The sequence below is a fragment of the Elephas maximus genome, chromosome 22 (genome assembly GCF_024166365.1).
Source record: "Elephas maximus indicus isolate mEleMax1 chromosome 22, mEleMax1 primary haplotype, whole genome shotgun sequence".
In the NCBI taxonomy this organism is placed as follows: domain Eukaryota; kingdom Metazoa; phylum Chordata; class Mammalia; order Proboscidea; family Elephantidae; genus Elephas; species Elephas maximus.
In genome coordinates, this window is record NC_064840.1 from 10,289,455 (window position 1) to 10,304,712 (window position 15,258).

Genomic DNA, 15,258 nt, shown 5'->3' on the forward strand with positions numbered 1-15,258 from the left:
TAGGTGTGTCTAGTTAAATTTAAATTAAGATCAAACAATTAAAAGTTCAATTCCTCAGTCATACCAGCCACATGTCAAGTGCTCAATAGCCACATACAGGTAATCTCTACTGAAATAGACGGTGCATAAAATATTTTGGTGATTGCAAAGAGTTCTCTTGAACAGCACTTGTATGGACTGTGATAACTTCTCCAGGATGCAGACTAAGGGGCCTTTTCATGTTAATTTTTCAATTATTTCTCCATTGACCTTCCTCTTTGCATTAGAAAAAGAAAGAAAAACAAAAGTTTTAAAAGCATTCTCTGCTCCTGCCTTTCTTCAACAGTGAGCATCTAGAACAAGGCTAGAAAAAGGTAAGAAGGATATCTTCTCAAGAAGTCAATCTGATGAAGATTTCATAGAATTACAGCATTTTAAAACTGGAAGGGACATTAAAGATCACCTAGACCAAACACTTCATTTTAGACGGAAATTTGAGGCCCAATAAAGGGAGATGATATACGCAAAGTCATACAAGAGATAAATGACAGAACTGGGTCTAGAACACAGATCTCCTTATTCACCCTGAAATGCTCTTTTCATCTCCTGGACACCCTTTTAACTCAGTACTGAAGTTACTCCTGAGGTACTCCTGAGGTTCACCCTTCAGCCAAAGATTACACAGGTCCGTAAAACAAAACGAGACTAAATGGGCACACCAGCCCAGGGGCAAGGACGAGAAGGCAGGAGGGGACAGGAAAGCTGGTAATGAGGAACCCAAGGTTGAGAAGGGGAGAGTGCTGATACATTGTGGGGTTGGAAACCAATGTCACAAAACAATATGTGTATTAACTGTTTAATGAGAAGTTAATTCACTCTGTAAACTTTCATTTTAAAGTACAATAAAAATAAATAAACTGTGAAAAAAAAGAGACACACTGAGAACAGACAAGATGAGGGGAAGGCCACGTGAAGACAGAGGCAGAGATGGGAGTGATGCAACCACAAGCCATGGAATGCCTGGGGCCATCAGAGGCTAGAGGAGGAAAGGGACAATTCTCCCCTAGGGCTTCCAGAGGGAGTGTGGCAACACACTGATTTCATACATCTGCCCTCCAGAACTGTGAGAGGATAAATTTCTGTTGTTAAAAAAAAAAAAAAAAAACCTCTTTTCATGGTGCTGTAGTACCACCTATTCATTCGACAAATACTTATGGAGCTTCATTATGTGCCTGACAGTATACCACTTGCACGTATGCTCTCAGGAAAGATATGTTGGGAGGCTTTCCAGACTTATTTACTCTACGGTGCCCTTAAACAAAAATCCCCCTTCAAAAAACAACAATGGAATGAATACTGCAAAAATAAGAACACTGGAATATTTAGTAAGATATGTATCCCAAACAAAAAACCCAGTAGCACTTAATCACTACACCACCAGGGTTTCCAAGTTATGTATAATAAGATGAAAATACATAAAGACATTTAGAAAAATAAAAATTTCTAACATCATAAAAATGTCATCTGCCAGGATCATTCAGTGTTATACTAAAAGAATGAGAAATAAGAATCCAGGTGTAGTCTACAATGGAATACTATTATTCAGCAATAGAAAGAAGAATGGGTTACTGATACACGGTACCATGAATGAACTTCAGAAACACTACGCTAAATAAAAAAAGCCAGACACAAGAGACAATGCATTGTATGATCCATTTATACAAAATGTCCACAAAAGGCAAGTTTATAGAATATAAACTAGATTAGTGGTTGTCTGGTGCAGAGGGTGGGAAGGATTAACAGTAAATGCGCATGAAGGATCTTCCTGGGGTGAAGAAAATATTCTAAAACTGCTTTACAGTGATGATTGCAAAATTCAGTAAAGTTACTTTAATAATCATTGAATTGTACTCTTGAAATGGGTTAATTATGTGATATGTAAAATATGCCCCCCCAAAATAGGTGTACTCAATTAATGTTCTCCTCTCTTTTATAATCGTAATGCTGGATAGTGCCAGAAACTGTCTTTGTGAACCAAAGAATGATAGACAACTACTCTCTAGATTCACCTTATTTTCTGACTGCCACACATTAATTCCTCTGCCCTTCTGCAAACCAGTATCTGTCATGCACACTTACTGAAGAAATGTGGCAGAGCAGAACAAACACTCTCCATTTCTAATCTCTGTAGCCCAAATCTCATGTTAGCAGATAGAGCCCCTTCCCTGATTCTCCTCCAAGGCCTTTTTCTTTTAACTCTAGCAACAATGCTGGATTGGTATGCAGCCAAGAAGAATTTCCTTTACTGGGAATAGAACTAGGTATGAATGGCAGAATTTTAAATGTTTCCTACAATCAAAACTTTTTTTTTTTTTTTTTGGTGGCAAGGGAAAAGAGAAAGTCATGCCAACAGAATGGAAATCCTGTGGGAACATGGCTTTTCTTTGATTAACCAAAAAAGACGAAAACCAAACCCAGTGCCGTCAAGTCGATTCCAACTCATAGCAACCCTATAGGACAGGGCAGAATTGCCCCATAGAGTTTCCAAGGAGCACCTGGCAGATTCGAACTGCCACCCCTTTGGTTAGCAGCCGTAATGCTTAACCACTACACCCCCAGGGTTTCATTTGCCTCCATCAATTCACCTCACCAGTGCTGAGTGTATACACTGTTTATCAGGGACATATTGGTTTCTTTGGAAACTCTGGTGGCGTAGTGGGTAAATGCTATGGCTGCTACCCAAAAGGTCAGCAGTTCAAATCCACCAGACGCTCCTTGGAAGCTCTATGGGGCAGCTCTACTCTGTCCTATAGGGTCGCTATAAGGTGAAATTGACTCAACAGGTTCAGTTTTTTTGGTATTGGTTTGTTTCAGCCTACTATTCTTTTTTTAATTGTTTTGGTGCTTTAAGTGAAAGTTTACAAATCAAGTCAGTCTCTCACACAAAAACTTACATACACCTTGCTACATACTCCCAATTGCTCTCCCCCTAATGAGACAACCTGCTCCTTCCCTCCACTCTCTCTTTTCGTGACCATTTCGTCAGCTCCCAACCCCCCTACCCTCTCATCTCCCCTCCAGGGAGGAGAGGCCAACATAGTCTCAAGTGTCCACCTGATGCAAGAAGCTTACTCCTCACCAGCATCCCTCTCCAACCCATTGTCCAGACTAATCCATGTCTGAAGAGTTGGCTTTGGGAATGGTTCCTGTTCTCGGCCAACAGAAGGTCTGGGGGCCATGACCACTGGGGTCCTTTTAGTCTCAGTCAGACCAGTAAGTCTGGTCTTCTTATGAGAATTTGGGGTCTGCATCCCACTGCTCTCCTGCTCCCTCAGGGGTTCTCTGTTGTGTTCCCTGTCAGGGCAGTCATTGTTTGTAGCCGGGCACCATCTAGTTCTTCTGGTCTCAGGATGACGTAGTCTCTGGTTTATGTGGCTCTTTCTGTCTCTTGTGCTCGTAATTACCTTGTGTCCTTGGTGTTCTTCAGTCTCCTTTGATCCAGGTGGGTTGAGACCAATTGATGTATCTTAGATGGCCGCGTGCTAGCGTTTAAGACCCCAGACGCCACTCTCCAAAGTGGGATGCAGAATGTTTTCTTAATAGATTTTATTATGCCAATTGACTTAGTTGTCCCCTGAAACCATGGTCCCCAAACCCCCACCCCCGCTACACTGGCCTCCGTAGCATTCAGTTTATTCAAGAAACTTCTCTGCTTTTGGTTTAGTCTAGTTGTGCTGACCTTGCCTGTATCGTGTGTTGTCTTTCCCCTCACCTAATGTAGTTCTTATCTACTATCTAATTAGTGAATACTCCTCTCCCACCCTCCCTCCCTACCCCTTCTCGTAACCATCAAAGAATATTTTCTTCTCTGTTTAAACTATTTCTCGAGTTCTTATAATAGCGGTCTTATACAATATTTGTCCTTTTGCAACTGACTAATTTCACTCAGCATAATGCCTTCCAGATTCCTCCATGTTATGAAATGTTTCAAAGATTCATCACTGTTCTTCATCAATGCACAGTATTCCACTGTGTGAATATACCCTAATTTATTTATCCATTCATCCGTTGATGGGCACCTTGGTTGCTTCCATCTTTTTGCTATTGTAAACCGTGCTACAGTGAACATGGCTATGCATATATCTGTTCGTGTAAAGGCTCTTATTTCTCTAGGATATATTCTAAGCAGTAGGATTGCTGGATCATACGGTAGTTCTATTTCTAGCTTTTTAAGGAAGCACCAAATCAATTTCCAAAGTGGTTGTACCATTTTACATTCCCACCAGCAATGTATAAGTGTTCCAATCTCTCCACAGCCTCTCCAACATTTATTATTTTGTGTTTTTTGGATTAATGCCAGCCTTGTTGGAGTGACATGAAATCTCACTGTAGTTTTGATTTGCATTTCTCTAATGGCTAATGATCATGAGCATTTCCTCATGAGCATACCATTCTTGACTATCAGCTCTGAATTAAACTCACCAGTGGAGATGTGCTCTGTCCACTCTGGTTGTGTTTCATCCTCAGCTCTGTGTACAGGTACCAGATGTAATTGACAGTGTAGAGAAATGAGGAAATGTAGAATATCTAGGTGAAAATCAAGACAACTTATCATAACTGTCCCACTCTGACTTTTTTCAACTTATTCCATTATTTTTGACTATGAGAATCCTATCTATTGGACTATTAATAATATACTATCTAGTATACATACCATGCAAAACCAGGCCAAGTCTGAGAATTCTACTCCGGCCTACCTAAAACACGGCCCAACTTCCTTGTGGCTGTTCAGAGCAACAACAGCATTATCCATGTTCTCTCACCCAACTGTTGACCTTAATGAAGATATCATGGAATCTCTTTCTATTTTATTTTTTAAGTGAAAAGGATTTTTAATTAAATCTTAATTAAATAAAGATTCCCATTTCTAGTAATGATATCAAAAAAACCAAACCAAACCTGTTGCTGTCAAGCTATTTTGATTCTTAATGACCCTATAGGAGACCCTATAGGTAGAACCACCTGATAGAGTTCCCAAGAAGCACCTGGTGGATTCAAACTGCCGATCTTTTGGTTAGCAGCCATAGCACTTAACCACTACACCACCAAGGTTTTCATAAAAAGCAAGAAAGAAACACCCCAGGCATCTAGAATATGGTAAAGACGGTACCTGGCAGAGAATATTGCCAATAAATATTAAGTGATTTATGGTAATGACCGGAAAAAAAAAAAAAAAACTACACAAGCTATATAAAATAGTTTTTTAAAATCCTTAAAAGCATCAAAGAATTGTCAAGATAGCAAGGAACCAGCAGGACAAAACCTGTAAGAAGGGTTTTCTGTTTCCAGCCTTGATAAAATAGCAGGAACAGAATTTACTCTCCAGTCTTAAACATTTAAATATTGGACAAAATATATGAAAATAAGTGATTTTCAAACACTGGACAATAAGTAGTGTAAGACAGTAATCCCTGAGAGAAAAAAACAAATGAGATAAGTCCATCAAGTGCCCAGCTCATGGGTTGGATTATGGTGCTGGAGAAGAATATTGAATATACCGTGGACTGCCAGAAGAATGAACAAATGTGTCTTGGAAGAAGTACAGCCAGAATGCTCATTAGAAGCAAGGATGGCAAGACTTTGCCTTGCATACTCTGGACATGTTATTAGTAGGGACCAGTCCCTGGAGAAGGACACCATGCTTGGTAGAGTAGAGGGTCAGTGAAAAAGAGGAACACCCTCAACCAGATGGACTGACACAGTGGCTACAACAATGCATAACGATTATAAGGATGGAATAGGATTGGGCAGTGTGTTATTCTGTCGTACACAGGGTTGCTATGAGTCATAACCAACTTGATAGCACCTAATAACGACGATGTACCCTTTTGTCCTTTATTTCCTCAAATTCTTCCTGTCTTTTGTGTGTTTAGCTGATTTTTTGTGAAGAATCATTTTGATTCCCTTCTCATTTCATTTTGTGTACCTTTTTGTAGAAATTTTCTTAGTGGCTACCATGAGGGTTACCTTTACCAACGTAAATATATAATAACCTAGTTTAGATTGATACAAATTTAACTGCAATAACTAACATACAAAAACTCTGTTCCTATACCATTCCCCCCCTTTATGTTACTGATGTCATGAATTACATCTTTATACATTATATACTCAGTATCTTATATTTATAATTAGTATTTATACTTTCTATCTTTTATACTACATAGAACACACAGTCTGTCTTAGGCTGGGTTCTCTAGAGGAGCAAAACCAGTGAAGGGTCTAGAGAAAGAGAGATATTTACTTCAAGGAGATGGGACATGCAGTTGTGGAGGCTGGCAAGACCCAAATTCGTGGATCAGACGTCAGGCTGGAGAGTCTTCCTGACTCACGTGGTTGCAGTGCTGACAAACCCAAAATCAGCCAGTCAGACAGCAGACTGCTGGTTCGTGGGGATGTGGAAGCTGGTGAATCCCAAAATGTGCAGGTCAGCTGGCAGACTGCTCGCTCATGGTCCAAGAACCAGAGGTCAGAGGATGACGAGCCAGATGCAGAATCCAGAAAAATTAATTTGCTTAAAACCCCACAGCTAATACAGGTACCAGATCAGGGATTTGAACCCAGATCTGTTTGACACCAATTGCCATGCTTTAACTCCAAGCCACAAACCTCATGTTATTTGCAATCCAAACTCGTACCTCTAAAGTATCTGACTAATACATTCTCCCAGGAAGTTAAATTGGCTTCTTGCACTATGAAAAGATGACTGCTAACACTTCACCTATATCAAAGTAAACACTAGAAGATCCAAGAGTAAATAGAGAGTAAAAACAGTCTTTGGCATTGTCATTTTTCTCTTATCTTGTTTCTCCATAGTAGTTTTTCCTGGTAAACAGAAATTTAAGCACAGAAATAAACCTTGCCCCTTTTGGAGAGAGGATGGAATTTATTCCTGACCCCAATGTTGAGCAGGACAGTTGTGTACAATCGAATTAATTCCCTCAGTGCAGAGCTGGTCAGCTAATGGGATTAAAAAAAACAAAACTCAGCAGTGCAGACTACAGGTCAGATTCCATCTTTCTGAGCCAGACGCTGCAGTGTATACAAGCTTTCCGATCCAGATGTTGCTCCAGCACTGTAACACCACAAAAGGAGCAGCGCCTGGAAAACCCTGCATCTGAATCTATTTGTCAAACGCGGCTTCTGATCGTCTGCTCCTGAAACTCACTTTGTTTCTCAGGTAAATTCCAGATTATTTCTTGGTAAATGATTGATTTCTTCTGTTCCAGTTCAGTGAAGTGGCATAAGGGTGCTCCAGTTGTACCGAGTCAATTCTCCTGCCTCACCAGCACTAAAAAAAAACGTCTTTTAAAACCCTATTTACTATTTGTATCAGGCAAGAACTCTATAACCGCAGCCACATAATAAAATTATAACACAAGAGGTGAACAAGCCTGGTTCTGATTTGTACCCCTCACCCACCCCAGCAGAGGAGGAGAAGTCTAACACAGAAACACAGTCGCATGTCCTGAAATTTCAGCACCCTAAACTGGGAAAGGACTTTGAAAGCCCATTTAGTACAATGATTTCCAAATGCCAATTCAGAAACTAGTGCCCGAAGTCAATTCTTCAGACAAAGATTAGACTGGACTATAAGACATGAAACGATACTGGTAAATAAATAAATAAAATCCTGTCTCAAGGAGAAAAAAAATATTAGTGCTGATTCCTAACAAAATATTCATTGGTCTAATAAATGAGAAAAATATAGGCAATGTAACGAGTTTTTCATATAGCTAAGTTAAGCAATTTAAAGAATCATCCTTTATTCTAAGATTATACACTGCCTAGTGTTTTGTTATTAAATTTTATTTTTATGAAATTAGATGTTAATTGTTTTTTAAATGTTCTTAACTTAGCAAAATACAAGTTGCCAACACTGGTAACAACTCTCACGTTTTTGTTTTTATTTTACTCATTTGTAAAATCCTGAAGTCTAGGAACAAGTGAACCATTTATCTAGTGTATCACCTGGTCTTCAGGCAAAAGGCAAAAACGGAAAATTCATTTCACAGAGATGAGAATTATGGATACATATGATAAGAAAACACCAGAGTGACCCTGATGATTTACTAACAATCCTCAAGGATTTTATCCAAACTAAATTCTTTCCTGTTACTACCTAAGCCTATTTCATTTCATTCTGATTCAGGTGAAATGAATAATAACTGCTAACCATGTTCCAAAAAGCTCAGCAACAAAGATATTTTTTCAAAAGGATCTTCCTGCTCAAAGAATGGCACAGGAAATCTGGATTCAGAAAACTGGATATCTGGTTAGTTTGGATCTGGTGACTCATTCTCTTTTCTTTACTATGGCTCTCTTAAAGTCTAGGACCTCTTCATCTGCTTGTGCAAACAAGGGAATGCCTTGTTCCCTCCATCCCACTTTTTTCTCAAGAGCCAGACAGAAGAGAACTTTGAAAAATAGAGACATTTCATCTAAACTGATTAGACTGTGGAAGTGGGGTGCATGAAGAAGACGAAAATTTTTATTTTTCAACTGTATACCCTTCTTTACTATTTTAACTTTTATCCAGGGCATGCTGTAGTTTTATAAACTATACATACTAATTTATTTAATACAAAAAATTGAAAAAAAAATGAAAATGCTTCATTTTAAGGCATGTATGTATTTGCCTTGTTCTCCAGCTCTCTTAGAAGTATTAACTTATGTACCAGGATGCTCCCATAACATGGGGAGGGAGAAAAAAGTCATGTCTGGGTTTGCTTTTTAATGGAATAACAATCAATTAGAATATCTGATTCTCAGCTCTAAAGTGGAAGAAAATAGGAAGTATTCTTAAACGATTCTTACTGAAGTAAAAGAAGTAAAGTCGAATGTTACGCCATAAAGGACTACTGAAAATATTCTCATCATAATTTGTCTAAAGAGAAATCTAGCTATGGTACCAGATTTAAGGAGATCTCTTCAAGGACTTTACAACTAAGTCTAGGAAACTTTGCTTCTATAAAACGGATACTTGGGTGTGCTGTCAAGTTAAATAGGTCAATAGTTAACTCAAAAAGAAAGACCAGACTTGCTGGCCTGACAGAGACCGGAGAAACCCTGAGAGTATGTCCCCTGGACACTCTTTCAGCTCAGTAATGAGGCCACTCCTGAGGTTCACCCTTCAGCCAAAGACTGAACAGGCCCACGGAACAAAACAAGACTAAAGGGACACACCAGCCCTAGGGCAGGGACTAGAAGGCAGGAAGGAACAGGAAAGCTGGTCACAGGGAACCCAGGGTTGAGTAGGGAGAGTGTTGACATGTCATGGGGCTGTTAACCAATGTCATACAACAATGTGTGTACTGTTTGATGAGAAACTGGTTTGTTCTGTACACCTTCATTTAAAGTACAATAAAATAAATAATAAAATAAAGAGGTCAATAGTAATGGGATTACCAGACAATCAAGACAGGCTAGACTGGAAAAAAAAAAAAAAAAGGCTCTACATGTTTTACCTGGGGCTAGTGGAAAATTACGTTTAAGTCAGACTTGGGAAAGTTTCAGTTTTTAGTACTATTCAGTTTTTTTTAAAGAAATTCAGAGAAAAGAAGGGTCTTGCTGGGTGCATACTACTTGACTGTTAAAAGAGGCACTGGATCACATAAAATGCAGCTCTGGTCTGGTACTGACCTAGATCTCCTCCCTTCTGGTCCCAGGGCACTATCTACTATTTTTCTTACGATGGCTTATATAATTGGAGGATATTTTCCCTTCCCACAGACTCTCCCGGGCCTGTGAGCTTTTGGCAAATGATTAATTTCTCCTGTTCCAGTTCAGTGAAGTGGTATAAGGGTGCTCTGGTTGTACTAAGCTAATTCTCCTCTCTGACCAGCTCTGGGTTTTCTACATCTAGCACATACTGGCCATTTCCAAACCAACTTTGGGAGAAGGAGAATCTAAAGCCTTGACAGAAGAGGTGACTTATCTTGTCAAAAAGAATTTCTGCCTTAAACAGCTCTCACCATAGCAAACTATCAAAGAAGATTCTGAAATCTTTCCAAACTGGGCAATAAACTGGATCCACTTTCAGGACTGGGAAGAAGTAATCAGTCTTGGTATAGCACTTAGTTTGTTGTTAGCTGCCATCAAGTCAGCTCCGACTCGTAGCAACCCCAAGTACAACAGAATGAAATGTTGCCTGGTCCTGTACCATCTTCACAATTGCTGGTATGCTCGAGTCCATTTTGCAGCCATTGTGAATTTTCAGCGTCTTCCAACCTTGAGAGCTCATCTACTGGCACTAAATCAGACAATATTCTGCTGTGATCCATAGGGTTTTCATTAGCTACTTTGCAGAAAGATAGCCAGGCCTTACTTCCTCACCTGTCTTAGTCTGTAAGCTCCACTGAAGCCTGTCCACCATGGGTGACCCTACTGGTATTTTTGTTTGTTTTACTGTGCTTCAGGGGAAAGTTTACAGCTCAAGTTAATTTCTCACACAAAAATTTATACACATACTGTTTTGTGACATTAGTTGCAATCCCCACAATGTGACAGCACACTCCACCTTTCCACCCCAGGTTCCCTGTGTCCATTCAACCAGTTCCTGTCCCTTCCTGTCTTCTCATCTGGCCTCCGGACAGGAGCTGCCCATTTGGTCTCGTGTATCAGACTGAACTAAGACCCTGCTGGTATGTGAAATACTGGTGCCATGGTTTCCAGCATCGTAACAACACACAAGCCACCACAGTTACGACAAACGGACAGACAGATGGTGGGCATTTAGTTTAATGATCTTAATTTCCTTGCTCAAACAGAAAAACCAACAAACACTACATTCAGACAGCATCTTTAATGTTATGTTAGCTGCCATCAAGTTACAACTGTGTAATTTTACAAAACACATGGGTGCACATCCTATTTGATATTTTCAAAATCTCTATGAAGATTAGACTTGCAATAATAATTTTATTTTACAGAAAAAAACAAGGGATAAAAGTCAAACAACTTACTCATTTACTTACTTATTTTGTGTGTGTGTGTGTGCTTTAGGTGAAAGTTTACAGCTCAAGTTCATTTTTCATTCAATAATTGTTTTGTGACATTAGTTATAATCCCCACAATGTGAAAGCACACTCCCCCTGTCCACCCTGGGTTCCTTGTGTCCATTTGACCAGTTCCTGTCCCTTTCTGCCTTCTCATCCTGCTTTTGGACAAGAGCTGACCATTTGGTCTTATACATCTGATTGAACTAAGAAGCACATCCCCTGAGCGTACTATTTTTTTTTTATACTCCTGTCTAATCTTTGAAGAGAGGGCTTTAGGAATGGTTTTGGTTCTGGGTTAACAGTGTGTCTGGCAGCCATAGTTTCGGGGGTTCCTCCAGGCTCCGTCAGACCGTTAAGTCTGGTCTTTTTACATGGATTTGAGTTCGAGTCTACGTTTTTCTCCTGCTCTGTCTAGGTTTGTCTGTTGTATTCCCTGTCAGGGAAGTAAGTCATTGGTGGTAGCGGGCTTCTTCTGGTCTCAGGCTGGCGAAGTTTCTGGTTCATTTGGTCCTTTAGTCCTTTGAGCTAGTATTTTCCTTGTATCTTTGGTTATCTTCATTCTCCTTTGCTCCGAGTGCCATAGGACCAATTGATGTGTCTTAGATTGCTGCTCCCAAGCGTTTAAGATCCCAGACTCCACTCACCAAAGTGGGGTGCAGAACGTTTTCTTAATAAACTATGTTATGCCAGTTGACCTCAATGTCCCCTGAAGCTATGGTTTCCATCCCCAGCCCCAGCTACGCTGTCCCTCAAAGTGTTTGGATATGTCCAGGAAACTTTTTAGCTTTTGCTTTGGTCCAGTTGTGCTGACTTCCCCTGTATTGTCTGTTGTCCTTCCCGTCACTGAAGTCGATCCTTGTCAAAAGTTTTCAATTAGCAATAATCGTACCTCAGATAAGCCTTGGCTATGATATTGCCACTGAGCAAAGCTTAAAGTAATATATTTTTAACAGCAAAACAAAATCTACTATATGAGACCAAATGGTAAACGTTTACCCAAAAGCCAACATGAGAAGGCAAAGACAGGGAGGGAAGCTAAGTCAATGGAAACAGAATAAAGAGAATGGAAATAATGAAAATGCTGATACATTGTAAAAATTATAACCAATGGCATGGAACAATTGATACTAAAATTGTTAAAGGGGAATCTAACTTGCTGTGTACACTTTCACCTAAAACACAATAACCCAATAAATTATTTTAAAAAAAAGAAAGTCTAGATCCCAGGTCTCTCCTTACTTTAGGTCTTGGTCTTTCTCTACTATTGCTCTCATAAAGTGAATAAACGGACCAGCTGAATTATTTCATCTGAACTGCGGGCCTCAACTTAAAGGACAAAGCCAAGTAAAACAGTGTTTTTTTCCTCCAAGCTGGCAGAATTTACTGGGAGAAAGGACAATGGGGAATACTGAGACTTTTATTTTAGTCTGGAAGAGTGTGGATTTTTTTCTATTCTAAAAACTAATTTAGACATTTTTCAAGAATTATTTAAACAGTGACATCACACAAAACGGTGCTGGGACAACTGGATCTTCACGTGCAAAATAGTTAAATTTGACCTATACTTCACACCATATATGAATTAACTCAAAATGGATCAATGACCTAAAAAAAAACTAAAACTCTTAGATAAAAACATAGGGATAAAGTTTCAGGACCTAGACTGTGACAATGGATTCATAGATATGACACCAAAATCACAGACAACAAAGGACACAACAGATAAATTAGATTTCATGAAAATTAAAAACTTTTGTGCATTAAAAGACTTTATCAAGAAAGTAAAGAGACAACCTACAGAATGGGAGAAAATATTTGGGAACCATGTATCTAATAAGACTTTAGTATCCAGAATTTATAAAGAACTCCTGTAACTCAACAGCAAAAGGACAAACGACCCAAGTAAAAAATGGGCCAAGGATTTCAACAGACATTTCTCCAAAGAAGTATACAAAAGGCCAATAAGCACTTGAAAAGATGCTCATCATCATTATTTATTAGCAAAATACAAATCATAACCACAATGAGATCCCACTTCACACCCATTAGGATGGCTAGTAACAGAAAAACGAAAAATAACAACTGCTGCTAAGGATGTGGAGAAATTGGAACCCTTGCGCATTGCTGGTGGGAATGTAAAATGGTAGAAGTGCTGTGAAAAAGTTTGGTGGTTCCTCAAAAAGTGAAACACAGAACTACCACATGACCTAGCAATTAAACTGTTAAAAAAAAATTTCCCTGTCAAACCAGAATTCCATATCCAGCAAAAATACCCTCCAGGCATTCCTGGTGAAATAAAGACAGTCTTCGATGAGGAAAAACTAAGAGACTTTGTCATCAGAAGACCTGCCCTTCAAGAAATGCCAAAGGATGCTCTTCAGGCTGAAGGGAAATGATACCAGAGGAATCTTCAGGAATGAAAGAGGAGCCAGGGAATTGGTAAATATCTGGGCAATGCAAAAGACTATTTTTTTCTATAAATTTTTAAAAATAATTGTGACTATTTAAAACAAAATATGATAACACTACCTTGTAGAATTTTCAATGTATGCTGATATGTACTGCATCTATAAAAAAAAATTTTATAGATGCAATACATATCAGCATAGCACGAAAGTCAGACGGAGGAGTATAAAGTCCTACACAGTTGCAAGGTTTCTACAATAACGAAGCGGTATAATATTAACTTAAAGTGTTCTACGGAGGGTTATGTATGTATATTGCAATCCCTAGAACAACTACTAAAAAAACAATACAATGAGTTATAGCCAAAAATTCAATGAATGAATTATTACAGAATACTAAAAATATGCAAATAATCCAAAAGAAGGTGGGAAAGAGAAGAAAGAGGAAGAGGAAACAGAGGGGACAAACAGAAAACAAATAATAAAATGGTAGAGCTAAATCTAACCACATTAATAATTATATTAAATGTTAATGGTCTGAACAACAAAAAAAAAACCCAGTGCCATCGAGTCGATTCTGACTCATAGCGACCCTATAGGACAGAGTAGAACTTCCCCATAGAGTTTCCAAGGTCTGAGCTAGGAGTCTCTTAAAGAGTCAGATAGTAAATATTTTAGGCTCTGAGGGTTGTATAGTCTCAGTCATAACTACTCAACTCAGTCCTTCCACCGTAGTGTAAAAGTGGTCACAGACAATAAGTAAACACATGGAATAGGTGTGTTCCAATAAAATTTTATTTTTGAAAATAAGCAGTGGGCTGGATTTAGCTTGCAAGCTGTAAAGTGCCAGTCCGTTGTCTAAACACTTCAATTAAAAGGCAGAGATTGACAAAGTGGACTAAAAAAAAAAAAAGCAAGATCCTATTATACGCTGCTGACAAGAGTTTCTCTTTAAATACAAAGACATAGATATGTTGCCATCAACAAGTGAATCAATAAACAAGCTGTGATACTGCCATAAGATGAAACTCAGCAAACTAGCAACAAAAGGAACAAACTACTGGTACACACAGAAACGGATGACTCTCAAAATCATTATGCTGAGTGACAGAAGCCTAGTTAAAAAAGGATAAATACTGACGATTCAACATTTATATAAAATTCTAGAAACTGTAAACCAATCTAAAGTGACAGAAAGCAGATCAGTCATTACTTAGAGACTTGGGTATTGGGAGGGTTGAACTCAAAGAGGCAGGAGAAAACTTTTTGGGGTGACAGAGAAATGTTTTTTTACCTTGATTGTGGTGATGATTTCATGGGGGTATACATATGTCAAGACCAATTAAACTGTATACTTTTTATATCTGAAGAAAGTTGTAAAACAAATGAACAAAGTAATGTTAATCACATCCATGCCAAGCACAAGGTAAATATTATTAGTGGCTATTTTACAGATCAGAAAGATTAAATACTTGCCTAAGGTCACAGAGTTAATGATCCAGGATTCTAATACAGATCTGTTACTTCAAAGACTACAGTGTTCTGCTTCTAAGTATTTGAATTTTAATCTTTCCTGTGTTTTTATTTCCTTATCTGAGTAAACAATACCACCTTAACTCTTTTTAATTCATGAGGCTAATAGCAGGGCTGAGCAAATTATGTCTCTATGACATTTTGAGTTCATATGAGATAGGTAACACACTGGTACATGGACTTCATACCAGCAATTACATATTATTATTTTTCTATTACATTGAAAGAAATTTCCCCTCTAGTAACAAACTCCAGAGGAAATATCTAACAATGGGTACAGA

The 15,258-nt window shown here is 38.7% G+C and overlaps 1 protein-coding gene and 1 non-coding gene across 5 annotated transcripts in view; both read right to left on the reverse strand.

Annotated features, from left to right (window-relative positions):
• TMEM116 (transmembrane protein 116) overlaps positions 1-15,258 on the reverse strand; it is an 88,710-nt gene that overhangs the window by 59,941 nt on the left and 13,511 nt on the right. For all 4 annotated transcript variants that reach the window (XM_049867074.1, XM_049867075.1, XM_049867076.1 and 1 more), the window contains exon 5: positions 4,462-4,566. In XM_049867074.1, coding sequence (XP_049723031.1) covers positions 4,462-4,566 — 105 coding nt within the window. The remainder of the gene's footprint in view (positions 1-4,461; positions 4,567-15,258) is intronic.
• Positions 11,891-11,970, reverse strand: LOC126066190 (U4 spliceosomal RNA). Its single transcript, XR_007515042.1, has one exon. It is a non-coding gene; the product is annotated as a U4 spliceosomal RNA (small nuclear RNA).